The following is a 16,398-nucleotide window of genomic DNA, read 5'->3' as shown; positions in this document are numbered from 1 at the left end:
CACTTTTGTTTTTGTAGTTGTATTTATTAATTTGTTTACAGACTTTTTTTTCCCCTGGGTCTGCTGATGAATCACGCTGCCAGCCCAGCGTAACGAGGCAGACGGCGGTTTGCGTTTATTGTTTGTTTTGCTTATTTGGCGAGCGGCTGCAGAGACAGGACGCCGGCGTCGTACCGTAGGAATAGCAGCTCAGGGCGGATCTAGAGGAACCCCGTGGCACATCATCGCTTATTTGATTTATTGATGCTCTTAAGCTGCTGGCCCCTCTCTCACCACTCCTTGTGTTTTCGTCGCCGTCGGGTGATGGAAACCTTGTATGTCCAAAACCGTTCCTTTTTTTAAATTATTTTAGCCGATCGATCATAGCAGAGCTTGTCGATCTGCTATTTTCAGCGAAAGCTTTCGGCGCAATACCGATGCTGGGGTTTAAGTGGTTAAACATGTAAGTAAAACGGTGAGAATATCAGATCTACACGCTCACAGCTTGTGGGCTTGGAGATCTGCTATTTTCACTACTCTTGTGCGACACTCTTTGCATGTAATTGGGCATTCATTTACGAAAAAAACATGAAAAGTTGAATTATGGAGATAGAAGGTTTCTGCCCGACGCAACGGTTTGTCAGTGAGTGTGTGTGTCTGTGTGTGTATACTTGTATTGCTATACTTGTGAGGACCAGATGTCCCCACAAGTATAGTAGAATTTGAAAAATAAGACAATATGAGGACCAAACTGCTGTCCTAAAACGTTTGTCCTCACAAATATAAACCTGTGTGTGTGTGACTCGTGCTGTGTCATAGACTCGTAGAAAAAATAGACCCCTGACTTGAATTTACTCTCTTCTCTGCCCCCCCCCCCCCCCCCCTCTCTCTCTCTCTCTCTCTCTCTCTCTCTCTGCATTGTCTGGCTGTCTGCAGGCTCGTCAGCCAAGAACATGAGGTCCCAGTCTCCTGTCCACGTGTCCAGATCTCCACAGAAGGTGGGTGATGTCCCTGTCACTCAGGGCTGTTTGTTTGTCCATCTGACGGCTGGACCTGGCTGCCAGAACACTCGGCTGGCAGCTTTTGTCTGCTTGTGCCTTCTCTCTCTCTCTCTCTCTCTCTCTCTCTCTCTCTCTCTCTCTCTCTCTCTCTCTCTCTCTCTCTCTCTCTCTCTCTCTCTCTCTCTCTCTCGCTCTCCCCCTCTCTCTCTCCCCCCTCTAACTTGTCTCTTCTTACATGCTCTCTCGTTCTTTCTTTATTTCCCTCCCTCCCATTCGCTCGTTCCTAGCCTCTTCTCCCTCAGTGCAGTAAAAAATAATAGCACACTATGCTAGCTCATTTTTCCTCCCGTCTTCTCTCCGTTCTATTCTATTATTATCTATTTCTCCTCTCTGTAAAGGTCAGGGTCAGTGTGACCCGCGGGCTGTTATCCGGCAAACCACTAACAACCTCTCCAAACAGCCTCGGGGCCTCTGTCCTGCACCCACCTCACGCCTGGGAAACTTTGCATTATAGATCTGCTGTTGAAACTGCTCGCACAGCCGAATAGTTATATCTGTGCCTTCGGATGCTGGGAGTTGGGGAGCGTCTGTGTCCATGCTCTGATCGATCCAAGAGAGTCCATTAAGTTTGCTCAGGGCAGTTGTTATGGGTTGGTAAGCAGTTTTATGGCCATCGGGGGTTGGTGGGCCCCAAAACCGGGTTAGGAGATGTTCCGACACGATCACAGACACAGAAAATTGTCAACTAAAGGAATCGCTGTTGGATGGATTCCAATAAGAGCACAAAAAAAACCCCTGTGTATATAACCGCCGAGTTGGAGTAAAAGGAAAGACGACTGTGACAAGTGAAGGTCCCTGGTCGCATGTTATTGCTCAATCTAGATTTGAACGTGCTATTGGATGTAAGGGAGCATATGATCAATGGCTGATGAATGGGTTTTCGAGATATCACCATTAGCTAATTAGCAGGCTTTTAAGTTATCTTCGGTAGTTAATTAAAGGCTCTGGGAGTTCTCTTCAGTATGGCCTCATCAGAAGTAAAGGCATACAGTAATTTAACCCATTGATACCTGGAACGCATCTGTGTCACTTTAAATCTCTTTGGCTATTCAAAAATAGCAGATATACAAGCTCATAGCGCGGCACCGAGTGCCGCGCTATGAGCTTGTAGATCTGCTATTTTTTTTAAATCGTGAAAAAATATTTTTTACATTATTTTCAAAAAACTGTTAGGATTTAGAATAGTTTTTTGAATCGGCCTCAGGTCTTAATGGGTTAAAAGAGGAGAAATCACATGACCTGAACATAGAAAGGGAATACATAGGTGAATTTGCTCTCATTTTACTTATATTTTGGCACACATCTGCCACATATCTGTTATAATGTATGAAGGCACCTCAATAGCCTGTTCTGATTTATTTAAAAATAGCACCTTTTTTTAAATTCTATTCCCTTTTTTGGTTGCAAAAGAACTGACATGATTCCTTAGTGAGTAGTGCTAAAAACCGACTCGGATAACAGACATGTAACTATGGGTTTATGAATTCTGGATGACCGCCAGAGGCAGAGCTTAACACTAGATGTTGCCCGTGTTGCACACTCTATATCAACGTGGTCACCTCAGTGACCTGGGACGAAGTTGTAGCTGTAGTAGTGGCTGTCAAACAGTTCACTTTACTTTTCCAAGGTGGGCACCCTCGGATGGGGAGCGTCTCGGCTCACTCCGTACCTTCGTAGAGATACCAGGTGGGGCAGCCGGCTATCGAGCTGCAGTCCTTCCACCTCAGCTGTACACCTGAGGGAGGGGCTCTCTCGCAGCGCAATAATCTGCCATCTCTGTGCACAGCAGCACAATCTCTATGCACAGCAGCCATATTGGAAAGAAATTGGGCCTCTTCCTTACTTCCTTCACAGGTGTTACCAGTTACACTTAAGCTGTGGTTACCAGGCTGGTAGATGTTACAAAAGTAGTGGAGAAGAGAGACATCGCGGACCCAGAGTTTCCATCATGATTCGGTTTATTCAGCATCAAGTACAACAGCATAGCAGGAGCCAGGAGCCGTAGCCCCTGGCCTCAGCCCTTCGGCGTCAGGACTGCACTAGTTCTGAGCTACATTACATTCACCTTTTTATGCACTGTATGTTCACATTACAAACAAACGGTTCGTGTGGGGTGGGGGTCAATGAGAGCCCCCACCAGTTGATCAACTTCTTTGAACATTAGCAAATGCTGTGGGGGAGCTAGACCTGATGGCACCAGGTCAAACAATAGAGTTGTAGATGCCATTCACACCTAGCAGAGCCCCTTGATTGTCTATGCAAGCACCTGGTTCACAACACTCATAATTCTGCTTACTTAGCAAGATAACATTTCTATCTGATGTTTTACTTTAGCCATCTATTTTTACTTTAGCCATCTATTTTTACTTGCATACTGGTATATTAAATATAGCTAGATACGACACGCTAATTAAGGGTCTGTGGAACATTAAGGGTCAAACGGAACCCCCTTAAGGAACCATGAGGGTCCCCAGACCACACTTTGAGACCCACTGGTGTTGCAGTTTCCAGTGAGCCAACATACACAATATCAGCACCCTGACTCTGTATGAATGGAATGGAACAGAGCCTTAATTAGTATCATTAGAAACACTTGTGAAGGAAGTAAGGAAGATGCTCAATTTCTTTACAATATGGCTGCTGTGCATAGATAGAGCCTAATAATAGGCCTACTTCTAAACTCACACCTGCGCACCTTCAGGGATCTTTAATGTATGGCACTGAAGCACCTCTACAGCAAACACCAGAGAAGTATCCACAAGCGAAACAACTTACTGGGTAGCAGATCCGCTCTTTTCATTAAAGCTAAGGCGGTAAAGCGATCAAATACGCTCGTTACTGAGCAAACTTTTTTTAACTGCGACTGAGAATTTGTCTACAATAACAGAGAAAATAAGCAGTTGCTCTTTTCATTAAAACTGTGGCGGTAAAGTGCTTTAACGAGCAAAAGCGCTTGTCAGTGTACAAAAAAAGAATTGCCACTGAAAAGTTGTCTACTCATAACAGAAATATAAAACGGCCGATACTGCAAACGCAAGCACTTAGCCCAGTGACCATAAACTATAAAGCAGACCCGAAAACAGGCTTCTCTTAAAAAAGAAGTTACTTGCCTTAAAAAGCCAACAAAGGGAGATACAGTAGGCCTATGCATACATTGCTATCCGAGCCTCAGAGTTGGAAAACACTCTTGTCACTGTGATTATGTCTAATCACAGCCATTGGAGGACGAAACAGTAGTTCCAACCATGGGGTTGCATTGCATGTCAACGATGCATCTTTACTTCAATTCAACCTGCATTTATGCAAGAAGATACAAGGGACATTTTAGATGGTGAGGCTTATGTACAGTACGCTACAGTACGTCTTATGGCCAACGTCATTCCAGGTCGCAGGTGACAATGTTGATATTAACCCATTAAGACCTGAAGCCGTTTCTACAAAATGTCTTCTAAATCCCAACAGTATTCTGAAAAACGTATGTTTCTATATCGGTGGTGGTCAATCTTTTTCATGTCAAGGACCCCCAAAATGATATGTATTTGGCCGCGGACCTCCATCTCAAAATATGTTGTTCCAGGGGGTCCCAGAAGCAAAGATTTGAGTTACAAATGTTCGCTATAAAAATATATATTCAAAGACTTGCACACATTTTCAAGATAAAAAAAAAAATAGCAGATATACAAGCTCGTAGCGCGGCACTCGGTGCCGCGCTATGAGCTTGTAGATCTGCTATTTTTGAATAGCCAAAGTGTAAAATAATGCTTTTTTTCTCAAATTAAAACATATGCGACACAGATGCGTTCCAGGTCTTAAGGGCTTAAGTGGTGGAGTATTGCACACTGCTAATGACTATTATGGTTACCATTTCTTGTCTTCCCACTGTTGGTTCGTGTTCGCTCTGATGGGGGTTGAAAGGACCAAAAGTTCAGAATAAAGTCAAGTCTGCGTTGACCTAAGCACATGGAAATGTCTTAATTAACATGAGCTTTCTCTGAATAGGTCTCTGAGCTGTCAGGTTTTGCTGTTAATGAGCCCCGTAGTCATTCAGCTGTGTCATGTGGAAAAGGCCTTGGCGGTGGGGGAGGGACCGGGAATGAAAATCAAGTGCTGAAAGTTGTTTGGAAACTTACTTTAGTTGAACCTCGCGTTTTGCTTTCGGTGTATTGTCATCGCGACGTTCTTGTGAGAGCTCGACACAGACAACAATGCTAAGCTGTGGGCTGTTGTCGTGGGTGGGATGCGTCACGTATGACAGTTAGATGTTTTTACTGTGGATGTTTGTGTGTCTGATTCTAGGTGGTATGTGTGCATGTTTCTGCGTGAAGAGGCTGAAAGGTACACGGAGAGGGAACAATTGTGTGGAGAGCAATGACAGCTCAGCAGTCGGCATGCTCTCTCAATTGTGTGGGTGTGGGTGTGCACGTACGTGCATTCTGGCAAGAGCAAAGGCCTGAAGCGAAGCACTCAGCTGCCCATCATAGGCAGGAACGGCCGCTCTATGGTCCTCAAGCATTACCTGTACCCCGCACGCACGCACGCACGCACACACACACACACACACACACACACAGAGCACAGAGACATGTACCCACAAACTCTGCCAGCAAACAAACTCTATGCACTCTCCCTCTCACGGCCTCTCTCACACACCTCAACGCACACAGACACGAGTGAGTGCGGCCAGGGGCCCATTACCAGACTCACAAACCACAGGACAGGAACCTGCAAAGGGACATAACTTTCGTCAGGCTTTTTTGGTATTGCTGCATTGTTACTGCTCACAGGGACTTCTCAACAGCCTGTTACCCTGGAGAGAACAGCTCAGGAAAGTGAGAGAGCTCTTTTACTCAGCATTCTGTTCAATCCAGGAAATGCCTGTCCAGTCAGGCATAAGAATAAGGGGAAAAAAAACAAAAAGCACATTATCAATCAAGGTGTGCTTGTTGGGTTTTTGCTCTTTCTTAGTGTTGTTTATATCATTTGGTATCTACTTCCACAATGTGATTGAAAGTGTGATATAAATGTACTTTTGTACTTTTTATCCACTTAAGCCCTATACTCGGTGCAACGCATTGTGAGTTTGTATATTAGCTATTTTCTTATGTCCGTCCTCATCCATTTTTCTCCTCAGTGGGTTCACTAATTGATCTGAACTTGCACATGGACATTGGTATATTCATATGCAGGGAGTGAGGAAGTCAATTTTTTTTGTACCGCATTTTTGCCACGGTAGTTGCAATCCCATAGCCAGAATGGATGGCAAAGCTGTGGTCCATCAGATCAGTGGATGGTCCCATAGTTCAGACAGATGGTGGATGAAAATGCGGTTAGTTAAAAGAAAACGGTTAACCACGGTTAATGTGATTAAAGTATGACTCTCCACAGTCACATAGTCAGCTGAAATGCAGTTCCTCACATACTGACTGAGTTTACCATGTCAAAACGGTGACCCTAAGGCCGCTGATTCAAAAATAGCTGCAAGTTATTAAATATTATGGTGTTGTAAATTCTTCAATTACATTTTATGGCTTCCTGGAAGCGATAAGCTCTGTGCGAGACATCCATTAATCCATTCAGTCCGGGAACGCATCTACAAATGTCTTCTAAATCCTAACAGTTTTCTGAAAAACCTATGTTGCTACAGTACAATCAGTGGTGCTCTCAAACGTTTTCATAATTCTCAAGGACCCCCAAAATGATATTATGTATTTGTCCGCGGACCCCCATCTCAAAAACATTTTGTTCCAGGGACCCCCAGAAGCAAAGATTTGACTGACAAATATTCGCTTAAAAAAATGTATATATTCTAAGATTTGCGCACATTTTCACAATATTTTTTTTTGGCAGATCTACAAGCTCATAGCGCGGCACTCGGTGCTGCGCTATGAGCTTGTATTTCTGCTATTTTTGAATCGTCAAAGTATTAAATAATGGTTTTAGCTAAAATCTAAAATGACACAGATGCGTTCCTGGCTTTAATGGGTTATGCTTATGCAAGATCACACAGACAGACAGCAAGGTGTCAAAAATATTTGTTTAAATCGCCCCTTGTCCAACTAGTTAACGGATTATCTCTCTTTGCACGTGCCTGGACAGTATGTCAATACAGGTACAACATGCACAGCTGTAAAACCACAAAAGAAAATAACGCATTTGTGCCAAATCATGTTGGTCTTAAACGACCAGCCCCCTTGATTGATGAGGAGAGTGGGACGGGGGGGGGGGCTTTTGTGTGCCCCCCCCCGCCCCCTCCCAGCCAGAGAGCGCTACACATCCGCTGATCAATGGCGCTCCTCACCATGCAGGCCCAATTAACCCTTTCACACCGGGAACGCATACTGAGTCATTTTTAGATCTTTATCGCCATAACCATTATTTTATACTTTGGGCTATTCAAATAAATAGCAGATCTACAAGCTCGTAGCGCGGCACTCGGTGCCGCGCTACGAGCTTGTAGATCTGCTATTTATTTGTTGGAAAAATCGTGAAAATGTGTGCAAATCTTTTAATATATATGTTTTTTAATGTTTTTAACTCAAATCTTTGCTTCTGGGGATTCTACAAATGTTATATGTTGTGCTGCTATAATATCAGTGGTACTCAAACTTTTTTCATGTCAAGGACCACCCAAAATGGCCGTGGACCCCCATCTCAAAATATTTAGTTCCAGGGACTCCCATGCAGAAGCAAAGATTTGAGTTAAAAATGTATAATATTTGCACACATTTTCACGATTTATTTTCCAAAAATAGCGCGGCACTCTGTGCCACGCTATGAGCTTGTATATCTGCTATTTTTTTGATAGCCAAAGAAATCCCAAAAATGACACGGATGCTTTCCCGGTCTCAATGGGTTAAACCGTAAGCAGATATAATGGCAGCGTGGTGTAATTGCTCAGAAAACAACATTTTGATGAGCGATCGGTTTCCTGACGTCTGGCGTGGACGTCGATGAGGTGTGAAATCTTGCCGGCTGAGTCGTTTCTGTCTTTTCTTTCAGGGTAATTCAATATTTCTGTGTCGGCACGCATTTCTATGGAAATGGCAGATTTGTGGATCTGATGGGCATAGCGTGGCTGGCCCATCCGGTGCGGAACCACGTAACCACAAAACTGTTCCATACCGCTTTGAATAAAAAGCCGATCCACAAGCTCAAAGCGTGTGGAGTCGCGATACGTTGTGAGCTTGTAGAGCGGTTATTTTCGAATAGGCAAAGTATCAGAAGGGGATCTCTGATAACAAATCAAAGAAAAAAGTCCCGCTCACTGTCTGGAACTTTGTAAAGTGGACGTTTCGGTCATTAGACCTTCATCAGAAAATGTCTGTCCTTCTAAAAGAATAGACAAAGTATAAAATAGGCCTTAACCCATTAAGACCTGAGGCGATTCTTTAAAATGTTTTCTAAATCCTAACAGTTTTTTGAAAAAAAAGAGATAAAAAATAGCAGATCTACAAGTTAGTGCCACGCTATGAGCTTGTATATCTGCTATTTTTGAATAGCCAAAGAAATCTAAAGTGACACAGATGCGTTCCAGGTCTTAACTGATTACCTGCCAAAGACGTATATATACGTCTTTTAATAATCAGCTGTTGTCCGCCAAAGACGTATATATACGTCTTTTAATAATCAGCTGTTGTCCGCCAAAGACGTATATATACGTCTTTGAAAAAAAAAAAAAAAAAAAAAAAAAAAACATTTTTTTTTTTTTTTTTTTGAATTTTTTAATAATTTCAACCCTTGTCGAATTACGAACAGATTAGGAGCTAAAAATTTTCGAAGATTTGCTGCTCCATTCACTTCAATGTTAAAATTCAAACGGACAAACAATTCACTTTGTTTTTTGGTTTAAAACTACTGGTTTTGAGCTATATTGAAACATCAAACAACACATGTCAACGAGGTCAAAATGACCTCGTTGACATTTGTGAAACCACACCTGAATCTCATCTGTGATTAGAAACCATCTGGGGATCAATCATACTGGAGGAAAAAAATCTGTGGCTACGCGAACAGGTACCAAAATCATGGCAAAACCCTGGCAGAGGCTACAGACTGTTCTGAAAAAACTCTGGCAGGCATTGTGTTAATGGGTTAATTGGTTAACCACTTGAACCCCAGCATGCCTTTTCTAGGGGGAACATTCGGCAAAAATAGCCCATCCACAAGCTTGTAGATGGGCTATTTATGGCGAAGAGATGGAAAAGTTGACTAGTGGTCCGAGTACAGTTGTAAATCAAGTCCGTTTCACTAAGACTAGAGTTTTTTGTTTTGTTTTGTTTTGTAATAATAATGTAAATCTACAAAGTAACTGTGTGGGTGGTGGAAACAGAGGTGTTGAGACCACAGGGTGCAGTTGTAGTTGTTGCTGGAAAGCACCATGGCTGTGCAACCTTCTACAGTACATAACAATTTTCAGGGGCATGTGGTCATGCTTTTGTCCAGGGAAGGCTAGGTTAGGAAGGTTAGACACAATGCCGTGTTCATTCTGTAATATTGTTATTGGACTGTACCAGTTATCCATTCATATGCTGTGTTCAATAAATAAATATCAAACCTTAATCAAAGCAATGAAAACCCTTAGTTGATATTCATAGTATGCCGTGTTTATTTGTTAATTAATTGTTTTTGTTGGTTCATTCCTAACCTGTTTATTATTTCAAGAAAGAAGTGATGTGAATACAATTGGTTAAAATGATTCTTAGCTAATGAAGTGTGTTATAAACCAGTGGTTCTCAAACTTTTTCATGTCAAGGACCCCCAAATTGACACTTAGCCCGCGGACCCCCATTTGAAAAGATGAGCCAGGGACCCCAATAAGAGAAGGTTTATACGGCTTTCTAGCAGTGATTCTCAACCATTTTAATGTCAAGGACCCCCAGTTTGACATGTATTAGGCTACGGACCTTTAATGGCATTTATACCTCTGGGACCCCAATTTATATTATAAAATCAATGTTAATTTAACTCTGAGAGTGTACAAATGGAACCAAACGGGTCCGTTTGGTTCCATTTGTACACTCTCAGAGTTACAGAACCATAAGGGTCCATTTGGTTCCTATCCATCATTTAGCCGGGGACCCCCTGGAACCACCTCAAGTACCCCTGGGGGTCCCCGTACCCCACTTTGAGAACCAATGTTATAAACTACATGAAAATGTGAATTCACGTGACCGGGATGGTTTACCAGGCTAGGCATAAACTAGATATCACAACTGATCAACCAGCCTAGCCAGTGATCTAAGCTAAGCTTACCTTGACAGATATATGTAGGCCTATTCATCGTGGATTTGCACCGGCACGTCTGTTATATTGGCATTAATAGGAGTTGCCATGCCGGGCAGGAGAGCTCACAGGCAGGTAGGAGAAGTGGTGATAGTCGGTGTCTGTCTGTGGTGGTTCTAATAGACTAACATAACTGCTCATTTGCATACAGTTGACCTTTTCTCAGCTTTTCTTCAGGTGTGTCGCCACTCCCATGTCGCTCAGTTGTATCCCAGCTGTCATTGGAAATGAATTACTTCTAGGCACTCTGTCACTTGTTGTCATTGCCAGCCAGTCTGTGCGCAAGGTTACACATTAATTGGATTGGATAAGAGGGATAGGGCCTTGTGACTTTCTGAAGATGTTGAAAAACGTGTGCCATAAATCCACCCCGCGTTTCTGAGGGGGGCCCAAATTCGCAAAAACGTGTCCACATTGCAAATGAATAGAGAGCATATAACAGAAATAGGTTTCCCATTGGGGCGGCCATAGCTGAGTGGTTAGTGAGCCCGCCTAGGGAGCCAGAGGCCCTGGTTGCCCCAGGTTCGTATTCCAGGCCAGGCCAGCATATGTGTCGATGAAATGAAATTTGTCCCTGAGCAAGACTCTTAACCCCTAATTGCTCACAGGTTCTCATTGGAAACAAGACCGCAAGGACTTTCATGAACGACCTGTTAAAAGGAATTATCCTTATCCTTATCCATTGAAGAGATAGCAGTGTTCTCTACAAAAGGAGCAAAAAAAAACACTTTATCACACAATGTGAGTTATTATGACAAACTAGATGTAACATGCTCTTATCAGAGGTAAGGGGGCACATACCAACACTGTGCCAGAGTCACACCACGGATAGGCTCTTGAAAAGGTTAAAAAATGTAAAATTATTACATCAAGGGTTCAATAAATTCAAGCCAAAGGAAAGCTCTGCATGCTGCCACGATGAAAGAAAGATTAGAAAATGATCACCTGTTTCTTCTTGACCTTTAAGCCGATTCTCATGTCACTCCATTTTGAACACGCTGCCACCACGCAGTCGAGCATTCTATTCAATGTGAGTCATTTCAGCCACCGTGGTCACGCTGAAAAAAAGCTAAATGGCAATTTACATGACAGCCGAGAATAAGCCATTAAGACCTGGAACGCATCTGTGTCACTTTTGGATTTCTTTAGGCTATTCAAAAATAGCAGATCTACAAGTTCATAGCGCGGCACCGAGTGCCGCGCTATGAACTTGTAGATCTGCTATTTTTGAAAAATCGTGAACAAAAAATGTGTTTGTATTTTTTTCAAAAAACTGTTAGGATTTAGAAAACATTTTAACTCATTGAGTGCCATTAACGTGTTTCACGTGTTTTTACCGCTATGGCGCTGGGTGCCATTAACGTGTTTGACGTGTTTTTCAAAAAATAGTAAAAAAAAAAAGAAAAAAAGAAAAACATTTTTTTCTTTTTTTTTTTTGAAAAAACATGTTCAGAACCCAAGATCTGAAGATGTGCAGCTCCATCCACTCCTTGTTTAACTTAGAACTGAAAAAGGCTGTATCTCGCACTTTTTGTTTTCTGTGAAAATAAACTCTGGCACTTTTCAGAAACAATTCTGAAATAATTCTGGCAATCCTGGCACTCCTTGAGTTAAGAATCGCCCCCCTCAGGTCTTAATGGGATAATAGAATGAGAAGAGAAAAAAAAAGTCTCTGACATTTCATTTGTTCCTTGTTCTTTTCTTCCATCAGAGCACGGCGCCTCCCTTCACCCCGTCGCCCACTGAGTGTCACACCACCGGGCTTGTCTCCAACTCCCCCGTCCTCAGCGGCAGCTACAGCAGCGGCATCTCCTCTCTGAGCCGCTGCAGCGTGTCTGAGGCGTCCGGCACCGAGCTGGGCGGCGACCACCCGCCCGCCCACGCGACGCCCCTCCTCCCGCCCCCTCCCTCCACGCTGGCCCTCCACCCCGTCTCCGGAGGCGGAGGAGGGGACGCGTCGGAGCCCGTCCGCCGGGAGAACAAGACGCCTCCCCCGTACAGCGTCTACGAGAGGAACAACCCCACCCGCCGCCCCGTGCCCCTGCCCCACAGCCTCTCCGTACCTCCCCCGCAGCAGGTGGACCCCCCGGCGCTGCCCCCCAAGCCCCACCAGCTCCGCACGGGCAGCATGAAGCTGGACGGTCACCCCGCGGCCCCCTCTTCCTCCTCCGCCGACCCCCGGGTTCCCAGACCCAGGCCGCTCCCCAGGAAGGTCTCCCAGCTATAGGGGCCAGTTTTTGGGGGGGAGGAGTACGGCCGAGGTCTGGGTCTATACGGAGGAGGACGGGTGGATGTCGGAATGAACACACTGGCGCGTTTTGCACTTTTCTACTGGGCACTCCCTCTTTTTATTTTATTTTATTTGTTATCTTCAGTTTGGCACTCTGTGACCAATACTCCCATTAAAGACAGACACATGCGGGCAAAAACGAAACTGAAGAGATTATCACATTTTCACAGCTCTTTCTTATTTTATTTTATCGTGTATTTCACCCCAGGGCATTGCATTGAAATATGTCATTCCACACTTTTAGCTCTGTCACCAGGTCTCCATGGTCAATGAGAACACAATGTTTACGGGAAAATTCTAGAACATATGAAACAAAAAAAAAAGAATTAATGACATTTTTGATAGATGTCATAATCCCAATATATGTATATTGGTATATATGAGAAGTGTTTTTTTTTTTGCCTTAAGTATTGAAACAGAGTCTTTTATCCGTGAGTCTTGCACGTTTTTTTTAAGTACTCTGTACTTTTTGTATACTGTATGGCTAGAGAGGTGCTAGAGGTCGCGTATGCATTTTCAGTTTAGTGTAGTAGACACGGGTGTGTTCACAGTCAGGTACCATTCCACCGAGTGATAAAGCAAAGATTTTGCAAGCTTTGTGCCAAGAAACACATTAATAATGTTAACCACTTAAGCCCCACTTTCAAAAAGATTTTCAAATATCTTATTTACAAGCTCGCAAAGCATCGCAACGTGTAGTGAGCTTGTAGATCTACTACTGTCACTATTTTTGTCATTAACTTTCTTTTTTTTTTTACTTAATGACATGCCCAAAATAGGGAGGCCAGATGGAAAGTGGATAGGTTTTATACCTAAAATTTGCATTTGCATTTCGAATAGTACCAAAGTAATAACCGTATCAGCATTTTTTTTTTTTTTCAATTTGTATGAGGGTACCTTCACAACTATGACTGCAGTGCCGCGGCATATTTCAACCAAAAGTAGGATGCCAACTATGGAGTCGACCTCGATCGAGGACGACTCGAGGGGTCGTCAGTGGAAAATTGCGAACATAACAAACCACTCGACCGTCATCCCCATCCAGGAATATCGGATGAAACCAACCTCTCATCCCTCCCTCAAGCTCTCGAGTGAAGTGAAGAAGCGCGCCTCCTTAACTTTGAAATTACATGAGGCTTCTCTTGATACCAGACGCCGGAGTTAATTTAATGTGACCTACCCAGTGGGCTCGTGTAGCCTATTTCGGGCTGAACACTGAATTCTTGAACATTCCAGAGTGGCGATTGTGAATGCACCCTGCCCCTCCTGCATGAAGTGTAGATGTACATGACGGCAGATCCATTTGGGGGGGGGATTTACCAAGTATCGTGCCAAAGGAATCATAAATATGTACAGAATGCTGTAAAAACGACCCCAGAACATTGGAACTTGAACGGGAGAAAAGACACTCGGAAAGGCTCGGCTCAAAGACACCTGCATATAAATATAAATATACAGCAATGGTTCTCCAACTTTTGTTTTTCATGGTCTCTCCTTAACTCTGACAGTATACAAATGGAACCAAATGGACCCTAACGGGTCCATTTGGTTCCATGTGTATACTGTCAGAGTTACAGACTTGTTAGGGTCAATTTAAACCCCTCTAAAGGCACCCAGAGAGTCCCTGGAATCCACTGTGAGAACCACTGATATACAGTAGGCCTATAGGAGTTGTGATCGCTCACAAAACAACAAAAATAAACTTTTTTTTAAAGCAGTGTTCAAGGTGATGAACTTCACTTTTTGAAAAAGTCCAATCATAGTTTACCTAGCAACTTTAGACAACAAGCACAAAAGAGATTTTATCACCAACATTACGACCTGTACTGTTATTGAGGACTATTTGACCAGGAAGTAAAACAAATACAAGTGAATTTTATCTCTACAAACTGCCACTGTCCTGCCTGTCAGATATGTCCCAGCGCTGTTGCTCTGTTGGGAAAGCATTATGGAGAAACAATCTCTAAACTACTTTTTTGTATAGTCTAATATTTGTACAGATGAGTAGGACATTTTTATTTTCCATTTGAATGAAGAGGTTGAGGTCAATTTGACTGCACTGCATCAACAATGGCCCAGTTCATCCGCTTTTAGGTAGTGAAGTCAGCAAATTTGACGCAGGTTTTGTAAAAAATAAAATGAAATAAAAGAGAAGATTTTAGCTGGAAAATAATGATCTCTTAATTCCGTGCAACATTTTTTTTTCTCCTGGAAATTAACTTACAGTATTGCTTGTATGTTTCACTTTTGTACGGTTGATTTCCTTTTTAATTTGTTGTGAAATATTTGTGATTAAATATTCACATTAATCAGTACTTGAGAAATTGTAAAGTATATATCGAGATTGTTGTAAGTATGCCAAATATAGGACACTTTGTGTATTACTATTAATGTAAATACTGTGTTTTTAACAAAATGTAGCTATAACAAATTTACAGCTTTGAATGTTGAAAGCAACAAATTATTATAAATGTTCAAAACTTTATGTTTGTGTGCGTGTAGGAAAAGCTAAGGTCATGCATAACGACACCTAACACATTTACAAGTTCAATAAACTGCCCTATGTAATAAAAAATGCTCTGATCAACAGATTTGTAATGACTCGTGCTGGAGATCTCAGTACATCTTCGACTCGTGATTGAAAACCACTTAAACCCTATTATATGTCATTGACTCGGGGGCCCCGGGGCTCTATCCTTGGCCCACTCCTTTTTCCCCCTCTGAAATAGATGATGTACAAGCAGCTTGTTATATATCTCTGCTGTCAGGCAGAAACCAGCTGACTCCAAAATGTTAGGAGGTTTTGTTCATCATTGATAAGAACAGCTGAATGGACCTCCAAGCTCACAATGAGGTTGGAATATGAAAACAAAAATTAAAAGCTCACAAATGGAGTTAGCTGGTTTCTGCCCGACAGCAACGTTAAAACAACCCCAGAATATTGGAACTACAATGGGAGAAAAGAAACTCAGAATGGCTCTGCTCAAAGACACCTGCATATAAATGTACAGCCAATGATTCTCAAACTCTTATATTTCAAGGTCTCCCCTTAACAATACAACACAAAATCCATGTGCAAAAAATACGCAAGAAAACCGTGCACACCAGGTCAGTGGCGGACCATTTCAGTTCTGTGCTCTGTATCGTTCTCCTTCACAAACTACCAGAGCTGTGTGGGCGTAGTGGCGTACAGTGGGCTCACTCCAGCTATTGTTATATTTGAAGGAGAAAAGCTCTAATGATTATTTGTTGTGATGGTTGCAGCTGTGCGGTTGAATCGTCAGCCATTATTCAGTCTGTTTCGAACACATTTGCGACCAGAAGAGCCGTACTAATGACTGATTCAGGACAAAGGTGACTTCAATTAGGATTTCAAAACCATGACTGAGTACAGTGTTTTGTTTTAATGAGAGCACACTGTGTGTGACTCGTATGCCTCACCCTCAACAACAACTGATCCTCAACCACTCTAGCGATAAAACACAAACACAGAGTTTGATGTGTGAAAAACGAGCAAAAAATAGAATAGGTGAACATAGCCAAAACTCCCAACACATGCAGCATGTTGTGTAACTTGTAGATATTCTTTTAAGTATATTTTTTGGTTGTTGCCCAAAATAGGGACACCAATATTGATGTGGTTAGCATGCATTTTTATTTAATTATTAAATTGTGATATTATCAAACATGAATATCAAAAATATCAGTCTATATTTCAAAAATATATATCCCCACCGGCCATAGAAATTCATGATCAGATCTGGTCATTCATTTTTATCACACCCT

General features: G+C 42.6%; 1 protein-coding gene across 3 annotated transcripts in view; it reads left to right on the top strand.

The window, feature by feature from the left end:
• The window catches only part of dock4b (dedicator of cytokinesis 4b), a 315,514-nt gene extending 300,330 nt beyond the window's left edge, over positions 1-15,184 (top strand). For all 3 annotated transcript variants that reach the window (XM_084049385.1, XM_084049386.1, XM_084049384.1), the window contains 2 exons: positions 916-977; positions 12,034-15,184. In XM_084049385.1, coding sequence (XP_083905511.1) covers positions 916-977; positions 12,034-12,549 — 578 coding nt within the window. In that variant the 3' untranslated portion in view covers positions 12,550-15,184. The remainder of the gene's footprint in view (positions 1-915; positions 978-12,033) is intronic.
• Positions 15,185-16,398: the final 1,214 nt, after the last annotated feature.

Source organism: Gymnoscopelus microlampas (assembly GCF_963454915.1).
Source record: "Gymnoscopelus microlampas genome assembly, chromosome: 23".
Taxonomy (NCBI): Eukaryota; Metazoa; Chordata; class Actinopteri; order Myctophiformes; family Myctophidae; genus Gymnoscopelus; species Gymnoscopelus microlampas.
The sequence above is the reverse complement of the archived record's forward strand: the minus strand, read 5'-3'. Positions and strand labels throughout refer to the sequence as shown.